This window comes from Ranitomeya variabilis, chromosome 3 (genome assembly GCF_051348905.1).
Source record: "Ranitomeya variabilis isolate aRanVar5 chromosome 3, aRanVar5.hap1, whole genome shotgun sequence".
NCBI lineage: Eukaryota > Metazoa > Chordata > Amphibia > Anura > Dendrobatidae > Ranitomeya > Ranitomeya variabilis.
This window is the reverse complement of record NC_135234.1, coordinates 449,309,180-449,327,291: the sequence shown is the minus strand read 5'-3', so window position 1 is coordinate 449,327,291 and position 18,112 is coordinate 449,309,180. Positions and strand designations below refer to the sequence as shown.

At 40.3% G+C, this 18,112-nt stretch overlaps 1 protein-coding gene across 2 annotated transcripts in view; it reads left to right on the top strand.

The window, feature by feature from the left end:
* Positions 1–18,112, top strand: part of CRACDL (CRACD like) — a 154,286-nt gene that overhangs the window by 130,637 nt on the left and 5,537 nt on the right. For both annotated transcript variants that reach the window (XM_077296521.1, XM_077296522.1), the window contains exons 8-9: positions 469–1,870; positions 13,047–13,219. In XM_077296521.1, coding sequence (XP_077152636.1) covers positions 469–1,870; positions 13,047–13,219 — 1,575 coding nt within the window. The remainder of the gene's footprint in view (positions 1–468; positions 1,871–13,046; positions 13,220–18,112) is intronic.

Here is an 18,112-nt window from a genome sequence, read left to right as displayed (position 1 = left end):
ATGACAATTGATCACAGTTAACAAAGAAAAAAATCAACAATGAAACTATAGATTTTGCTTGATCTTAATTGACCAATTTGCCATACAAATTACCATGTTACTCATCGAATGAGAAGAGTTTTCTCCTTAACAGCCTAGAGGACAAGCGTGATGGAAACGTCCATCAGATCTCAACATATGAAGCTATAAAAAATATTGAAAAAGATTTTTTAGTCTCTTATAAATCTCATTCCTGGATTGTAGCCCTAGGATCCCCTACCAATTCCAAAAATGTTAGCTTATGGTTCCACCATCAATGAAGAAGAAGCATTATTGCTGAGATTTAGTTATTAGATCCCTTACCAATTACAAAAAAAGTTACCGTAGTTTTTCCATTTACCATCAGTGGAGAACATGCTTCTTATATGAGGTCATTCTCCGAGAATTCTTCCTCTTTAAAACTAACATTATCCCTTTTTTATTTCTCAGGCAGTACAGGAGGAATCTTATAAAAATAACTTCACCTCTGTGGATGAGGAAGATGTTCTAACACCCAACCCAAAATTTCCAGTCCTTGGTTCTATGGAAGTTAATACTCATGATACTCACAACACACTGGATTTGAGCTTAGACAATAAGGCATCATCTTCAGAATCAGCAGAGGTTTATGAATCACAGAATCTTCCAGAAGTAGTGCAGAACAGATCTCTTGATCTGGATCCAGTTATAACTTCACAGTCGGAAAATGTCATAAGTGGTTCAGGTCCCGCAAACATAGAATTGGATTCAAGGAAAGAAGATCAGAGTGAATTGGTTTGTGGAAGTGATAGTGTTTCTACTAGCTTACCTTCTGTAGAAAAAGACATCCATGCTGTAATTTCAGCTAAGAATCAAAAGCACACAGTTAAAGAGAGCAGTGCATCAGCTGATGTAAAGCTTTCAGTTGTAGAGAAGACAGTTGCCAATACTTTAAGGACTACTTCTGGATTTTCCCAGGAATTGTTGGACAGTAGGAGAAGCCATTTCCAGAATTCATTGTTTGAAAACCCCATAAATTACCAAGATCAACCTCTGTCTGATAAAGAAAATAACAAACAGCACGGAAATGGAGATAAAAAACTAGAAAAGTCACATATAGAAGCTACCCAAAGAAAGTTTTCTGTATCATCAGCTTGGGAGAGACCTAGGACTGGCAGCTTTTCATTGAAGGCAAATGTTGAGAATGAGGCTCATAAAACCACAAAGTTGTCTGTATTGAAACCAGGTATGTCCAAAACTGAGATCATGAAAGAAGAATCCAAAGTTGCTGCAGCCAACTCTGAAAATAAGTCTATTAGTAGGAAGACTGAGTCTTTAACTAACCCTGAGGGTACGCCTGTAGACAAGGCAGTCTTTGGTTCCATTACCCCAAACCAGCGTACAATGCAAGCTGCCAATGAATTACCTGTGGTTACAGAATCACAACCAGGTTCTGAAGACAAAAAATCCTTTACTGTAAAGATAAGATCCACTTCTTTATCCTTAAGATACGGGGATGGCATAAATCCATTATCAAGTATGGTAAAGAGACACAGTGCAGAGTTTAAACAGACAAAAAATGCAGACTTGTCATTCTGTAAGGGGGAAGTAAATCCAGAGAAACCAGAACACAAAGATGAAGTTTTTAGCTCAAAGAGTGAGAATGAAAAGTGTGTATCAGAGACAGAGGGAACACAGGCTAAGCCACCGCTGCCCAAGAAGCCTGTTCTGCAAAATATTACAGTTGCTGACAATAACACGAATAAAGAAGCATCAGAACATGACTCCAGTCAAGAGAAAAAGATAAAACCTCCAGAGACAAAGATTGAAAAGAAAGTTCCTAATAGAAGGCTAAGCCTCAACAAAACAACTGGTAAGGTCTTCTCTATATTTTACATGTGTGGACCTCATTATCTTCCATGCTTCTGCAATGCTAAATCAAAATAGCAAACAAGAAGAAAAGTGTTGTAGTGGTTGTAATCCTCAGGGTATGTGCACATGTTCTGGCAATAGTTCCTCAGGAAGATGAACGACAACATAGGGATAAAACAACCCATTGGCTAACCGCAGTGGTTGGACCTGTTATGGTGGCACACTAGATACGTAAAGATAGCAAGGCACAGAACAAAGAAAGAAATTTTGTCCCGAATATCAAATCTAGGTAGTTATAAAGATTTACGGTATATTTCTGATTAAATATTTCTGTTTTTAATCCCACTTTGTCAATCAGTTTTTTAAAAATCAGATAAAACTTAAGGTACCTTCACACTAAACGATATCGCTAGCGATCCGTGACGTTGCAGCGTCCTGGCTAGCGATATCGTTTAGTTTGACACGCAGCAGCGATCAGGATCCTGCTGTGATATCGCTGGTCGTTGAACAAAGTTCAGAACTTTATTTGGTCGTCAGACCGGCGTGTATCGTCGTGTTTGACACCAAAAGCAACGATACCAGCGATGTTTTACACTGGTAACCAGGGTAAACATCGGGTTACTAAGCGCAGGGCCGCGCTTAGTAACCTGATGTTTACCCTGGTTACCAGCGTAAAATGTAAAAAAAACAAACAGTGCATACTCACCTTCGCGTCCCCCGGCGTCCGCTTCCCACACTGACTGAGCGCCGTAAAGTGAAAGTACAGCACAGCGGTGACGTCACCGCTCTGCTGTTAGGGCCGGCGCTCAGTCAGTGCAGGAAGCGGACGCCGGGGGACGCGAATGTAAGTATGTACTGTTTGTTTTTTTTACATTTTACGCTGGTAACCAGGGTAATCATCGGGTTACTAAGCGCGGCCCTGCGCTTAGTAACCCGATGTTTACCCTGCTTACCCGGGGACCTCGGCATCGTTGGTCGCTGGAGAGCGGTCTGTGTGACAGCTCTCCAGCGATCAAACAGCGACGCTGCAGCAATCGGCATCGTTGTCGCTATCGCTGCAGCGTCGCTTAATGTGAAGGTACCTTTAGAAAAGGCTGAGTAAGATTTGTAACAATTTGAGAGAAATTATAGCTGATATTTTTAACCGATGATTTTATTTCTAGTTTTTTTTATGGGGATTAAAGAAACAGACCTATAGGCTTGATAAAGGGAGTAATTACACATGATAGAATTGATTAAATTCAAATTAAATTTGGACTCAAATTTTATAAAATTCGCATGTCCTGGCAATTTCAAACCATTAGTAATTTTATTTGCTCAAATCTCATCAAAAAGCCCTCGGCCTTTTTACACATTGCAAAAAATTGCATAAGCCATAGAAGACTGAAAGGACCTCAGGTGTGACCACGTGGGCTTTCCCATAAGTCTTAAAGCTATCACATTACACGGAGGGACTCTCGTAGCTTTTATAAAAGCCAAGGAGGGGAAGGAGCATCCACTTTAGAGTGATTTTAGGATAGTGAGAGTATGTTGGAGCTGACAGCTCAGTAATAGTGCCAGAACTGCTCTAAAACTAAGGTCACTTTTATGTTATTAAGGCTATGTTTGAGGTAAAGAGATTTAAAAGGTTGGAAACAGTCCCAGGAGACCTCGCTGTGTTATACACATCTTTTCCGGGCAATTGGAGTACCAGCAATTGTCGGCAAATTTATTCACCATGAATTATATTTTTGGGAAAATTTCACCTAACCTGACAAATTTAAGTTTCACAAGATTTGATCATCTCTAGAAGTAATAGATGCAGCTACAGAGAAAGTATTAAAATCTTTATAGTCATTTAATAAAAAAGGCTATTGAGGTGTAAATCTAAAAAAAACCCTTCATAAACCTTACTACCAAGTCGATTGTTAAAAGAAACCATGTTTGGATGTAGTGCTATTGAAAGTGAAATTGTATCCAGCTCTGTACAGATCAGTTTTTATGTGTCTCCATCTTACCTTGATGTTGTGTTTCCATATCAACAAGCAAGAAGTACATTTTGTAGCTTACCTAGATGCAGGAATAAATAAGTGAAAAATCCTGTATATTGATATCCCTTTGATTTTATAGAGTATAAACCTTTTTCTTTAGTTTTCCTACTCTTTAGGTTTAGGTTTTCATTATTTGCAGTCATAAGAGAAGCTGGGTCAGATACTGGAAGTGTCATAGATACTGTATGAGTCAATCATCACTCTGGTACTGATCTTGGCTGAACTTGCATCTTATTCTAATAGAGAGGGACTCGTGAGCAGCTGCCAGATACCTCTAGATCTGTTGTAGGTGGACTTGAAGATAGTCGCTGGATCGTTCCAAAATAGCCTGGAACTGTCAACAAATATCTAATGTCCCTGGAAATTTTAATTGTGTAGAATTTTCTATGTACTGGCTAACATGGTACAAATATATATTTTTTTTTCTGTGTCAATTATGTAGAAGAAAACTCCAAGCACCTCTCATTTCTACATACACTATATGATTTAGAAACTACATTTTTTTCTTAGTGTCCTATTGGCAGTGTTGGCAAAAGGTACAAATTACAGGCATTGAGTGGGAGCAAATGCATTGCTATTTTTGGCTAAGAATATGTTTACACCAGTTCATGCTCACTGATTCTGACATCCACACTACTAAACACTGGTTAAAGTTTGTTTTTACAATTTATTTAGTTTTTTTCCTGCCAAGTTAGTTTTAAAATTGTCACACTAATGAAACCACAGAAACGCTCGCATCAGTTGTGGTTGACCAATGATTGTATGTAAAAAATGTAAAGGGAGACACTTATGTCAGTAACCCTTTTTTCTACAGCCCGAATTCTGGAAACATTTTTGTATAAATACTATAGTAATGCATGTTGCTGTACATTTAGCATTTACACATTTAGACTATGAATGTATAATTCATCTACGTGTCAAAGATGTTTGAAATTCAAATTTATTGTCTCTAGGTCCTTTGATGTACACAGACCTCATTGTCATATTCATGAAATCAGCTTCAAGTGGAGTGTACTTTGTAACTACAAGAGCTTTGTTATAGCTGGATGGCACTTGGAACAGCAGACAGCACCTTAAATAGTAGAGGCAAATAAGATGGCAGCTATATTGAGGCAGCAGGGTTAGGTATATGAGCATCACCTTGGAATAGTAGAGACTAGTATATTGGCGGGTACCTAGGAGCAGTGGAGTTCAGAGTGTGTACAGGACCTTGGAGTAGAAGAGACGAGGTGGCTGAAATGTACATTGAAGCTAAATAATTGGGGGTGAGAGCAGCACCTTGAAGTAGCAGAGATTAATAGGCTAGCTTTTGCCTTAATACGGCAAAGTTGAAGGTATGGACAGCACCTGGATTAGCAGAGATAAGTAGGCTGACAGATATATTGATTCATTAGAGTTGAGGGGGCGGACAGCGCATTGTAGTAACAGAGACAAGTTGGTAGGCACCTGGTAGTAGTAGAGCTGGAAATGCAGAAAGCACTCCAGAACAACTGAGAAGAGTAGACAAACAGGCTGAAGGAGAGCTGTTAGTGTGGCTAGCTCTCAGGAATAACTGAGCAGAGTAGACAATCAAGCACCTGTTTATAGCTGAACTGGATAGGAATTAGATAGCGAAGACAAGAGGAGAAATGATCCAGCTGAAGTCAAAGGCGGTTCAAACTTTGTGAGACTTTATTGGACAACTGAAACAATATAGCGTTCTTCAAAAAAATCTTTACCTAGCAAACACCTGGCACACCAGTAAGGACAATCAACGCGTTTCAACTATGAAGTCTTACTCATGATCTACCAAATAGTGCAATGAAAACATATATATAGTGTGCACGTGACATTGATTGGACAGACAATTAAAAATGCAAAAAAGCATGTATAAATGTAGAAAGAAGTAATCACGGTTAAGAATATCATGGAAATAACTTAAATTGACATAATATATACCCTTACGGGACATTACTTGAACATTAATTAGTATTGCTTTATTAAGTCTTGTCTAGCATTGAGACCATAAGGAATACGTGTGTCAAGCATAAACATCCAATATGTTTCCCGATTCAAAAGTTTCTGCTGTAAATTACCTCCTCTTGGAGGTTTATAAACCTTTTCTATTCCACAGAGTCTGAGACTAGTTAATTAGATAGCCTCTTGATAACCGGATACTCACACAGCGCATAGCAACCTGAACCAGTCTTAAAAGACCTAGGGTAACGACATCAGAGGTGCATGCCGAGTTACCATAGCTACCCAGCATGGACTAGCCCAGAGAGGGGAAGGGAAAAGCAGAGGTGGGAAACAGGTTGATTCACACATCTCAGTTGTGTTGTAGGAGTTTTTTTTTTAATACCTTAAAAATAAACATTTCTGTGATTTTGCACAAATCCCTAGGAGTTGAATATAACTAAAAGCACGTATGGAAATAGGTATGTGTTGGAAATCAACAAAGATAGCTGGATGTACACGAAATGACTGTGGTCTTCACTTCAGTTGGACCAATTGATTGACGGTACTAAAGTCCATCTGCCAGGTCAGTAATCTCTGTAAGCTGGACTGGAGGCTCGTAGATCTGTTACCTTCTGGGAGCCCAAGCCTGGCTTTTAATTAGCCAGGCTAGTGTGACATCATCTGTCACACTTTGCCGGGGATCCCAGAAGGCAAGTTATTCTTGAGCCTCCCATCCAGCAATCAGAGACTACTGAGTGAATTAACCTCTTTAATTATGGCTGCCCTGTTTCTCACAATCAGGTCCAAATAGAAAATACTAAAAATGTAACCCAAAAAATCTATAATAAAAAAGCATTGTTGGCTACCTTCTCCTTCTCCTCCATCTCTTCCACCTACACCTCCACCTCCTCCTCAACGTCCTGCTCCATTTGGACTTCCGCTTCCTGGTTCAAGGCTGACTACTATTTAACACGAGTTTAAATGTGATTGAATAATTCTTAACACAGCCACATCCCCAATTATGGAAAGATGATTATTTTATTTTTGTTACTATTATTTTCCTCCTCAAAATTATTTGTTTGTTTTTCAATGGGTTTTTGCAAATTATGGGTGACATTAAAGGTGGAAAAAGTTCTGAAACTATTCTTCCTAGTATAATTTTTTACATGACAAATGCCTGGCATTTTAAAAGGGGGTTGTAAAAATGTTATAAAAACATTTTCTGTCCACTATAGCTTGTAGATCTCCCCCATTCTTTATGAACTTCAGAAATTTTTAAACTCTAAAGATTAACAAAAAAAATCCAAGGACATCAACAATGAGTTTACTCAAAGCATATAATTTGGTACCAATATCACATTTCTGCCCAATTCTAGTATATACATTTAAGACTTTCTCCAAATGTGATTGCCTGCTTGGATATTTGCATTGAAAAAAACAGATGTACCTAATAAAATTGCCACTAAATGAACATTAGGCAAACTGCTGGCGTCTATCAGCATTGCTAAGTGCCTTTTAGAGAAGGAATTATTAATACAGTTAGTTTCTGGTGCCAGTTTTAAAGCTCTTCGGTATCCTTAATACTTGGTATTTAGTGATCATAGATACAAATCCTCCGCTGTCAGGTATGTAAATGGTACCATTAGTCACACTTAACAGAAGGTGCACTAAAGGTTTAACACATTGTGAATGTATTTTTAGAATCCAAGAACAATAAGCAGCCTGCTGGCTATCTCGTATCCATTAAATCATAGCAGTAATAGTTGCCAAGCAAAGGTTTTGCAAATCTAAAATTGATGTAGTTAATTGGCATCTTCTAGATGTATTTTAATAACACATGCACAGAGCTTGTCGAGTTGGGACTTTGGGACTATTGGGCTTATAGAATACATTTATTTTACTACTTCCAACAATATTAGTACAGAAGTCTTAGCAAGAAGAAAGCTTGGAAATAGTCAGGTTACCACTAATCAAAATGTTTTGATAGAAGGGAAAACATTTTTTAATGTATTATACACAAACAATTTACCAATTGCCTGCAACCTGTGACTTTTAGATTACGAAATGCAACAAGACACTACTATCTGCAAAATTTGGCACTAATTCATCATCTGTCACTTTCCTTTTTGGCCTTGAGGTACTTGCTGACGTTTATTGCACCAAATTCATCAAAATGGCGCACACGGTTCATGAATTTGGCAAAGGTAAAATAAAGGCTTCTTCCCTGTCGTGCAACTTTTTGAAAAACATGCCAAAAACTACACCAAGGCTGGACTTATGCCAAATTTCGTGACTTTTTCAAAAGTAGCAATTAATTAGGAAAAAATAGTTGGCATCACTACACTGCCCAAAAGCGGAAAACAAGAAAAAAAAACAGCTCATACAAAATAAACTTTAAAAAAGCGCAAATAGAATAATGTATTGGGTACAAACAAAAAAAAAAAAAGCATGGAACACACAAAACTAGACAAAAAATAGGCACATAGCCAATGATGAATCTATGTATAGAGTACAATTGGCATGATACCAATTTTACTGTATACATTGCTTCTTGCTTAGCTACAGATGAAGTCCTGACAGAATTTTGAATATAGTGTTTTAATATAATAATAATACTAATCGCCATTTTCAACATTTTAATTTTAATGCCCCTAAACCAGAGTAATGTCACACAAAATAGTTCAGAGATTACATTTACCACATATCTATTTGACATCAACACAATTTTTGGAACATAATTTTTTTGTTAAGAAGTTAGAAGGGTCAAAATATGACCAGTGATTTCTCATTTTTCCAACAAAATGTACAAAAACAATTTTTTAGGTACTGCATCACATTTGATGTGACTTTGAGGGATCTATATGACAGAAAATACCCAAAAGTGACACCATTATAAAAACTGCACCCCTCAAGGTTCTCAACACTCCATTCAAGAAGTTAAGTAACCCTTCGGGTGTTCCACAGTAACTGAACCAATATGGAAGGAAAAAATTAAGATTTAACTTTTTTCCCAAAAATATTCTTTTTAGCCCCAAATTTGTTTATTTTCTTAAGGGTAACAGGAGAAAATGGACCTCCAACACTGTTGTGCAATTTCTCCTGAGTATGCGGATACCCCATATGTAGGAGAAAACTACTGTTTGGGCACACAGCCGGGTTCGGAAGGGAAGGAACACTGTTTTACTGTTTTAGTGCAAAATTGGCTTGAATTGAGAGCCTTTGGAGAGCCCCTGATGTGCTTAAACAATAGAAACCCCCCCACAAGTTACCCCATTTTGGAAACTAGACCCCTCAAGGAACTTATCTAAATGAGTGATAAGCACCTTGAACTTCCAAGTGCGTAACAGAAATATTACTAATATATTTTATAGCCCCAATTTTGTTATTTTCACAAGGGTAAAAGGAAAAATAGACCCCATAAATTGTGCAATTTCTCCTGAGCATGCTGATACCCCATATGAGGGAGAAAACTACTGTTTGGGTGCATGTCAGGGCTCGGAAAGGAAGGAATGATGGTTTGGAATGCAGACTTTGATGGAATGGTCTGGGGGCATCATGTCGCGTTTCGAGAGCCACTGATGTGCCTACACAATGGAAACCCCCACAAGTGACCCCATTTTGGAAACTAGAGCCCTCAAGGAATTTATCTAGATGTGTGGTGAGCACCTTGAACCCACAGGTGTTTCTCAGAATTTTACAATGTTGAACTGTAAAATGAAAAATTTGGATTTTTTTTTTTACAATAATGTTGTTTTGGCTCCAAATTTTCATTTTCACAAGGATAGCAGGAGAAAATGGACCAGAAATTTGATGTGCAATTTCTCCTGAGAACATGTGTACCCATATATGGGGAAAACTACTGTTTGGGCACATGGCAGGCCTTGGAAAGGAAGGAGCGACAGTTTGGAACTTAGACTTTAATGGAATGGTCTGCCGGTGTCATGTCGTGTTTGGAGATCCCCCCACAAGTGGCCCTATACTTGAATTGATCTAGTGTTTTCCTGGTATGTGAATTTTACAATGTGGTGGCATATGTAAAATGTTTACAGTGCATTAAGTTGGCATACGTGAGTTGTGCAGCATGCATCAAGTTGGCATACATCAGTAGTGTAGAGTCCATCAATTTGGCTTGCGTGAGTACTGTAGCGAGCATCAGGTTGGCGTACATGAGTTATGTAGCGTGCATCAGGTTGGCATATGTTAGTTGTGTTGCGTGCATCAGGTTGGTGTAGGTTAGCAGTGTGGAGTGCATCAGGTTGGCTAACGTGAGTAGTGTAGAATGCATCAGGTTGGCATCAGTGAGTTGTGTAGAGTGCATCTCGCTGGCCAACGAGAGTTGTGCAGTGTACATCAGGTTGGCATACATGAGTTGTATAAGTCAGAAATTAATTTGGTAGTAGTATGTTGTTGGTCAGTGCTCGACGACTGTAGGACGTGCGCACTGATGTTATTCTCTTTTTCTGCTTTGGTATCTGCCACTAACCTTGATTATATTCAGTAAAAAATACTGTAGTAGACTCTGATTACTACAGTATATTTTTACTGTCCCTAATGTAGTCCTATTAACTAATCTAAATGAATTTTGCTACAATTTTTTTTTTCACAGACAAAAAAGAAGCAACAACCGGAGACCGATCAGTGATGTGTGTCACCGACCAGTGGGCAACAGCTTTTAGGCGCACCCATGAATGTGGTGCAAAAAAGGGATAAAAAAAAACAGGAAAAAAAAAGTCCTGGCCAAAAGCTAACACTGAGGCCATTCAGTGATGTGTGTCTGATCAGCGGCTGTAGGTGCAAAGGGGAAGGGAGAAAAATTAGATAGAAAAAAATCTTGGAAAACAGTGAGCATGATGGCGGATCAGTGATTTGTGTCACTGATCAGCTCTGGGTGGCTGCAGTACACACACATGAAGGTGGTACAAAGGGGGAAATAGACAGGGACGAAAATATGTCTGGAAAACAGCAAGCATAGACAATGATCAGTGCTTTGCATCACAGATCAGAACTTGTCAACTGCAGGATGCACAAACAAAAAAAACTGCCAAAAAATGAGCGATCAAGTACTGATCAGTTCTAGGTGGCAGAAGGTTTGTGGGGAGGGGGTTAGTTAGAGGGGGGAGGGGCAAAAGGGTAGGAGATGGGGATTGGGGTGTATTAGGAAAAACCTAGGGATCAGGAAAGGATCAGGAAAATCTTCAATCAGGAATCACAGAAGACTTCCAAAACTCTGTGGCACCACAACAAGGCCCAGCACAGTGCGACAGAACAGCAGTATGACCGCTCTACACATGTCTGAAGCTAGAGTTCGGAAGTGCAGGGCGGTCATACTGAGGTCAGGTCATCTATGTGTATTCTGATTGGTGTGATCGACGTCATCATCCAATCGCACCAATCAGAGCTGACGTTGCCATTGCTAGGCTCCAGCCTATGATTTGTGCTGTTACAGCACCTAGCATAGGCTGGACATTAGTGTTTCAGGTAATTTCATTGCCTGAGACACTGAAAACGCTGTGACTGGCTGTTCAGAATTAAAAAGCCAATCACAGATCCGTAGTTGCAAAGGGGCCAACAAAACCCACTGTGACGACAAGCCCAGGTGCCCTGCTGTTAGAAACAACAGTCATCTTAATGCAATAACCGAGACTGTGGTCACAATGCCACATTTTAGCCATGACATACACAGTATTTCCATGGTCGGTAAGTACTTACCCACTATGATGAACTGAGTACATCCAAGGTCGGGAATGGGGTTAAAGTAGGCTAGAGCATTTTTTTTCTGTAGAAAACTTGATTGCAGTTCTTGATGTAAATACAAACGAAAACTATCGTTTTTTACATGCAATTTAATAGCACATGTAAAAAATATACAATCATGTTGTAACGCCAGCATCCTTTCACGCTTCTTCCCCCTGCCCCCGGCAGGGATGCCGACATACTCACAGAGGTGGCCACCCAGCCGCGTACTCTATTCTGGGTCTCTCCATGCCTCCTCTGTCCCAGAGCCTGCGCACGCCGCACAGGTCTCCTGGTATGCGTGCTCCCTGTCTCTTAAGGAGACAGCATATGCACCTGATGTGTCTCTAGCCAATGGCTGAGAGGAACTTACGACTTAAGGCACCTTCATCTGTTGGAAGGTGCCTGAGTAACATTAGTATTTTGTTAGTCTTGCAAGCTACTAAGTCCATTGTCTGGTCCCTGTTCCCATAATTGTCACGTTACTCAGCACCTGAACCAGTTCTTCCTAACTGAACCTTCATAATCGAAATCAGTACCTGCACGTGCTACCATCCTGTCTAAACCCGAACCTATACCCTAAATACGTCTTGTTTGATCCTGACATTTGGTTCTGCTTGAACCCTGAGACAGTCCTACAGTCCTGAATTCACTCAATCTGAACCGGCTCCAATATCCGTTCTGGCTTTGATCCTGTTCCTGTCCTACCAGCTACTCCAAGTCTGTACCTTTGTCCCGGTCTCCTTGGGGTCAGCTGCTGCAGTTCTGAGGTCTATCCTGGAGTGGTACCTGACGAACACCTGCGGCTCAAGTCTAACCACACCATCAGGGGCTGTAGTGAAGAACCAGGTGGTAGATTAATGTGCAGCACAATGCATATGTATAGGATTGAACAAAACCTTCTGAAGAAAATAATGAATGCTTAATAATAAAAAAAAACAAGTGAAAACATGTTTCTGAAAAAAAATGTATACAATTTGAAGGCAAAGTTTACCTGTCATTGATTTTTTTCCTGATATCCTGCATATTTTACAAATATCATTCTTTTTATAATCGATACAGTGGACCTGCATGCAATATTTAATAAAAGTCCAACATTTTTAAGACCCCAAACACTAGAAACATAGCCTTAGGAGGATTTCCCCCAATAAAGCCTAACATACAGTATATTGAATTTCTCAGTCATACAACAGATGTACCTGTGATACATTGATTCAGTCATACAACAGAAGTAACTAATATATGTTTTTGCGAAAATATAGTTTGCTATATTCTTTATGTATAGTACAATTAATTAATTATTATAGTTGGTAAAAAAGTGTGTGGTTTAAAGAAAAGTAAAGAAGTTTGTGGTTAACAGAAAGGTTTGACATCAAATTCTAATGCTGTAATCAAAATTCAGCAATAAGAAAAATACCAACCTGAAAGTACATATGGAAAAATATTTACTTCCTTTTATATGTGTTACATCATCAGATAAAAACACTCCCGTAGCAATAGCAGAGCATATTAAGGCAGCTGAACGCAAGATAGAGCCTTCATGGATGTCTATGGCTCTGAAGAAACAAAGAAGTCTTAAAGATCGTCCTGTCTCTGAACACCACACTGTAAACCAGGATTCTGAAAAGCAAGACAAAGACAGAGCAGAGGTAATTTACAAAAACTGTGTACAAGTTTTTATTTTTTTAATTTGCTTCAATTATGGGAAAATATAGATTGTAAACTTGTGAACAGATCCCTCACTCCTCCTTTAACTTCTGAACTGTGTTACTTTATGATGTCCTTATTGTCTGTACATGTCCCCGCTTAACTGTAAAGTGCTGCTGAATTTGTTGACGCTATATTTTATAGATAAAATTATTATTATTGATATGTTATACACTCTTGGCAGAGCTCTTGGACTTTTGCTGTCTTAAAAAAGTAGAAAGTAAACCCTACCTGCTAACAGGATGTTATTCAGGTCTTTGTGGTGCAGTGGGAAAATGTCTGTTCTACAGTTCGCACAAGAGCCAATTGTTAAGGGCTCTCCTGGTGAGGTGGATTCTGTAAGCTGAAGGCCTGGGTGAGCAACACGGATTGGAGGCAATGATGCAGAGCAGGTCTTGATGGATAATATGTGTATCGATTTATTATGATTTCTTATATAGCATCGTAATATTCAGCAGCACTTTACAAATAGTAGCATCACTGTCCCCACTAGGGCTCAAAATGTAAATCTCTCATCAGTATGTCTTTGGAGTGTGGGAGGAAACCAGGGTACATGGAGGAAACCCACGCAAATACAGGGACGGGGAGAACATACAAACTCCTTGCAAATGTTGTCCGTGGTGAGATTTCAACCCATGGGTTTATCATTGAGGACCAGGACTGTAGGGTATGCATGATGGCAGACAAAGAAGCAGAGCAGTAAGGCTACGTTCACATTTGTGGTCGGCGCCGCAGCGTCGCTGCATGCGTCATGCGCCCCTATATTTAACATGGGGGCGCATGGACATGCGTCGCACTTGCGTTTTGCGCCGCATGCGTCCCTGCGGCGCCCGCGTCCGGGCGCAGAGGACGCAGCAAGTTGCATTTTTGCTGCGTACAAAATCAATGAAAAAAAGGACGCATGCGGCGCAAAACGCAGCGTTGTGCATGCGTTTTGCTGCGTTTTTGTTTGCGTTGTGCGTTGCGGCGCCGACGCTGCGGCGCGCACAACGCAAATGTGAACGTAGCCTTAGCACAACTAAAGCAGAGGCAGGTGTGCAGATAAACACAGGAACAGTTACTGATAGGAAACTGATCTCTTCCATCAGGGAAACAGTTAAATCACAGGAGTGCAGTCTGGTAACTGTCTAGCAGGGTATAAAAGTAAATGAGAAATAAATGGGGTCTGGAATATTCCAGCATGATATTGGTTGATAGCAGCAATGTAACAGAGAAAAATGAAAACGATTGACACCCTTAAAAGGTGTGTACCTTGATTGCAGAGCTCAATTGTGAGCAGGACTGAGAACAATACTAGGTGTTGTTAACTTGCATATTGAGATATGAACAACACCTAGTAAGCCAGACTGAGCTTGGAAATCATGCTGGTTGCAGCTTGGAAGTGAGGACACCTGGATGGAGCTCAGCTCAGTGAAGTAGACAAAATGTCCTGACTAGACATGAGCGAATATTGTCGGCTCCCTCCTTATTCGGATCACTAATAGAGCTTACCGAATAGTTGCAGTGGGAACCCGGATACCTGGAGTTCTCCCGATAATCAGGTGTCCGGTGCCGCAGGTGCATGTGTTGCGGCTGTGTGATAGTCACAACAAACAAGCTCTCCATGCATGTGTTGTGACTATCATACAACTGCGACACATGCAACTGTGGAGCCGAACAGCTGATAATCGGGAGCGCTCCAGGTAGCCGGGTTCCCGCTGCAGCTAACCAGTAAGTTCTATTAGCGAACCGAATAAAGAGGGATCCAACGATATTCGTTCATGTCTAGTTCTGATCAACTTGAGGTAACTGTGGACAATGCTACTTAATATCAAAGCACATGACCTCTGCCAAAGCCAGGCTTAAAAGGTCTATGATGATGATGTTAGAGGAGTTCACCAGGTTACCTGAGAAATTCATCATTGACCACTTCATAGGGCCTGTGAAGAAGGGAGCAAGGTCCAGCACTTCACCAATTTCTTGATGACTAAAGTTTGTACTTAATGACTGATGTACCATACTAGATCACTCTCAAATGACTTAGAATGGTTCATTTGTCTGTGACGCTGAGTCACTTTTCATGGACAAGCCGTGAGTTGGGGAAGTCAAGGAATCAGAAGTTATAAGCCAGGAATATACAGTACAGACCAAACGTTTGGACACACCTTCTCATTTAAAGATTTTTCTGTATCTTCAGGACTATGAAAATTGTACAGTCACACTGAAGGCATCAAAACTGTGAATTAACACATGTGGAATTATATACTTAACAAAAAAGTGTGAAACAACTGAAAATATGTCTTATATTCTAGGTTCTTCAAAGTAGCCACCTTTTGCTTTGACGACTGCTTTGCACACTCTTGGTATTCTCTTGATGAGCTTCAAGAGGTAGTCACCGGAAATGGTTTTCACTTCACAGGTGTGCCCTGTCAGGTTTAATAACTGGGATTTCTTGCCTTATAAATGGGGTTGGTACCATCAGTTGTGTTGTGGAGAAGTCTGGTGGATACACAGCTGATAGTCCTACTGAATAGACTGTAAAAATTTGTATTATGGCAAGAAAAAAGCAGCTAAGTAAAGAAAAACGAGTGGCCATCATTACTTTAAGAAATGAAGGTCAGTCAGTCCGAAAAATTGGAAAAACTTTGAAAGTGTCCCCAAGTGCAGTGGCAAAAACCATCAAGCGCTAAAAAGAAACTGGCTCACATGAGGACCGCCCCAGGAAAGGAAGACCAAGAGTTGCCTCTGCTTCTGAGGATAACTTTATCCGAGTCACGAGCCTCAGAAAGCGCAGGTTAACAGCAGCTCAGATTAGAAACCAGGTCAATGCCACACAGAGTTCTAGCAGCAGACCCATCTCTACAACAACTTTGTGGAGACTTTGTGCAGCAGGCCTTCATGGTAAAATAGCTGCTAGGAAACCTCTGCTAAGGACAGGCAACAAGCAGAAGAGACTTGTTTGGGCTAAAGAACACAAGGAATGTATATTAGACCAGTGGAAATCTGTGCTGTCGTCTGATGAGTCCAAATTTGAGATCTTTGGTTCCAACTACCGTGTCTTTGTGCGTCGCAAAAAAGGTGAATGGATGGACTCTACATGCCTGTTTCCCACCGTGAAGCATGGAGGAGGAGGAGGAGGTGTGATGGTGTGGGGGTGCTGTTCTAGTGACACTGTTGGGGACTTATTCAAAATTGAAGGCATACTGAACCAGCGTGGCTACCACAGGATCTTGCAGCGGCATGCTATTCCATCCGGTTTGCGTTTAGTTGGACCATAATTTATTTTTCAACAGGACAATGACCCCAAACACACCTCCACCTAAGGGCTATGTGACCAAGAAGTAGAGTGATGGAGTGCTACGCCAGATGACATGGCATCCACAGTCACCAGACCTGAACCCAATCGAGATGGTTTGGGGTGAGCTGGACCGCAGAGTGAAGGTAAAAAGACCAACAAGTGCTAAGCATCTCTGGGAACTCCTTCAAGATTGTTGGAAGATCATTCCCGGAGACTACCACTTGAAGCTCATCAAGAGAATGCCAAGAGTTTGCAAAGCAGTCATCAAAGCAAAAGGTGGCTACTTTGAAGAACCTAGAATATAAGACATAATTTCAGTTGTTTCACACTTTTTTGTTAAGTATATAATTCCACATGTGTTAATTCATAGTTTTGATGCCTTCAGTGTGAATGTACAATTTTCATAGTCTTGAAATTACAGAAAAATATTTAAATAAGAAGGTGTATCCAAACTTTTGGTCTGTACTGTACATCATAAACAGAGGAGTGAGACAAAGGCGTAGTCAGGTCACAGTCCGGCGTCAGAATTCTAGGAATGTAGCGGATCAAGCAAAGGGGCTAGGAAAAAGCAAATCCAAGGTCTGGCAACAAAAATCAGAATATAAGAACTGAGAGCACAGAGCAAACACACACTAGTTGAGCAAAGCTACAACTGGCAATGTTTTAATCACTGCCAGCCAGCTAACCAGGTAATCACTCAGAACGGGCGACACTGGAGGAAACCGCACAGGCCTGGCCAGTTTGGACAACTAAGCTGTCATTAACAGTACTGACAGCTCAGCACGCCCCTGCCTCAGATTGGGTGGCTGAGCTGTCATTCTCAATCCTGACAACTTAGCACTCCCCTGATCTTATAGAGCGACTCAGCTGTCACTCGTGGTGGAATCGTGACTGTCCAATTTTTAATCTAGTGAATAATGAACATCCCTTGGCATCCATCAGTCACTTGTTTCTTGTCCACTACTATCTAAGATCCAAGCAAACCAACAAATAAAGTAGCACTCTGTAGCGCTATAGCACGCAAACCTGAAATGTGTGAAATTTGAATTGCATTACTGCTCTAGAAAATTAGAAAAACTGAGAATATTTAGCGCATAAATTGGCCAATTCATGTGTCGCTGGCAGCCACTGTAAGGCGATTCTTGTTGTTGGGAACCTGCCTATGTGAATGCTCTATTGGGCTAAAGCCTACATTTCTATGGGAAGGTAGGATCCAGCTATAATTAAAAATTTACAAATATCAAAAGACTGACCGGCACATCCAAACAGAAAACATGTGTGAACAAGTGCTCAATAAGAGTAGCCATCTCCATATATAACAAATAAATAAAGTAGCCCTCTGTAGTTCTACAGCATGCAAACATGAAATGTATGAAATCTAAATTGCAGATCCAAGCTATACACTAGCTGTAAAGATTTAATTTTGTAACCTCAAAAAGATTATAATATTTCAAGCAAAAAGTAAGGTAACTGTCTTGCTGCTATCACTTAGCTAAACTCCATTGCACCTTTCTGCATTTTACTCACAGTTTGTCATTAACCCCTTTATGTTCCATGA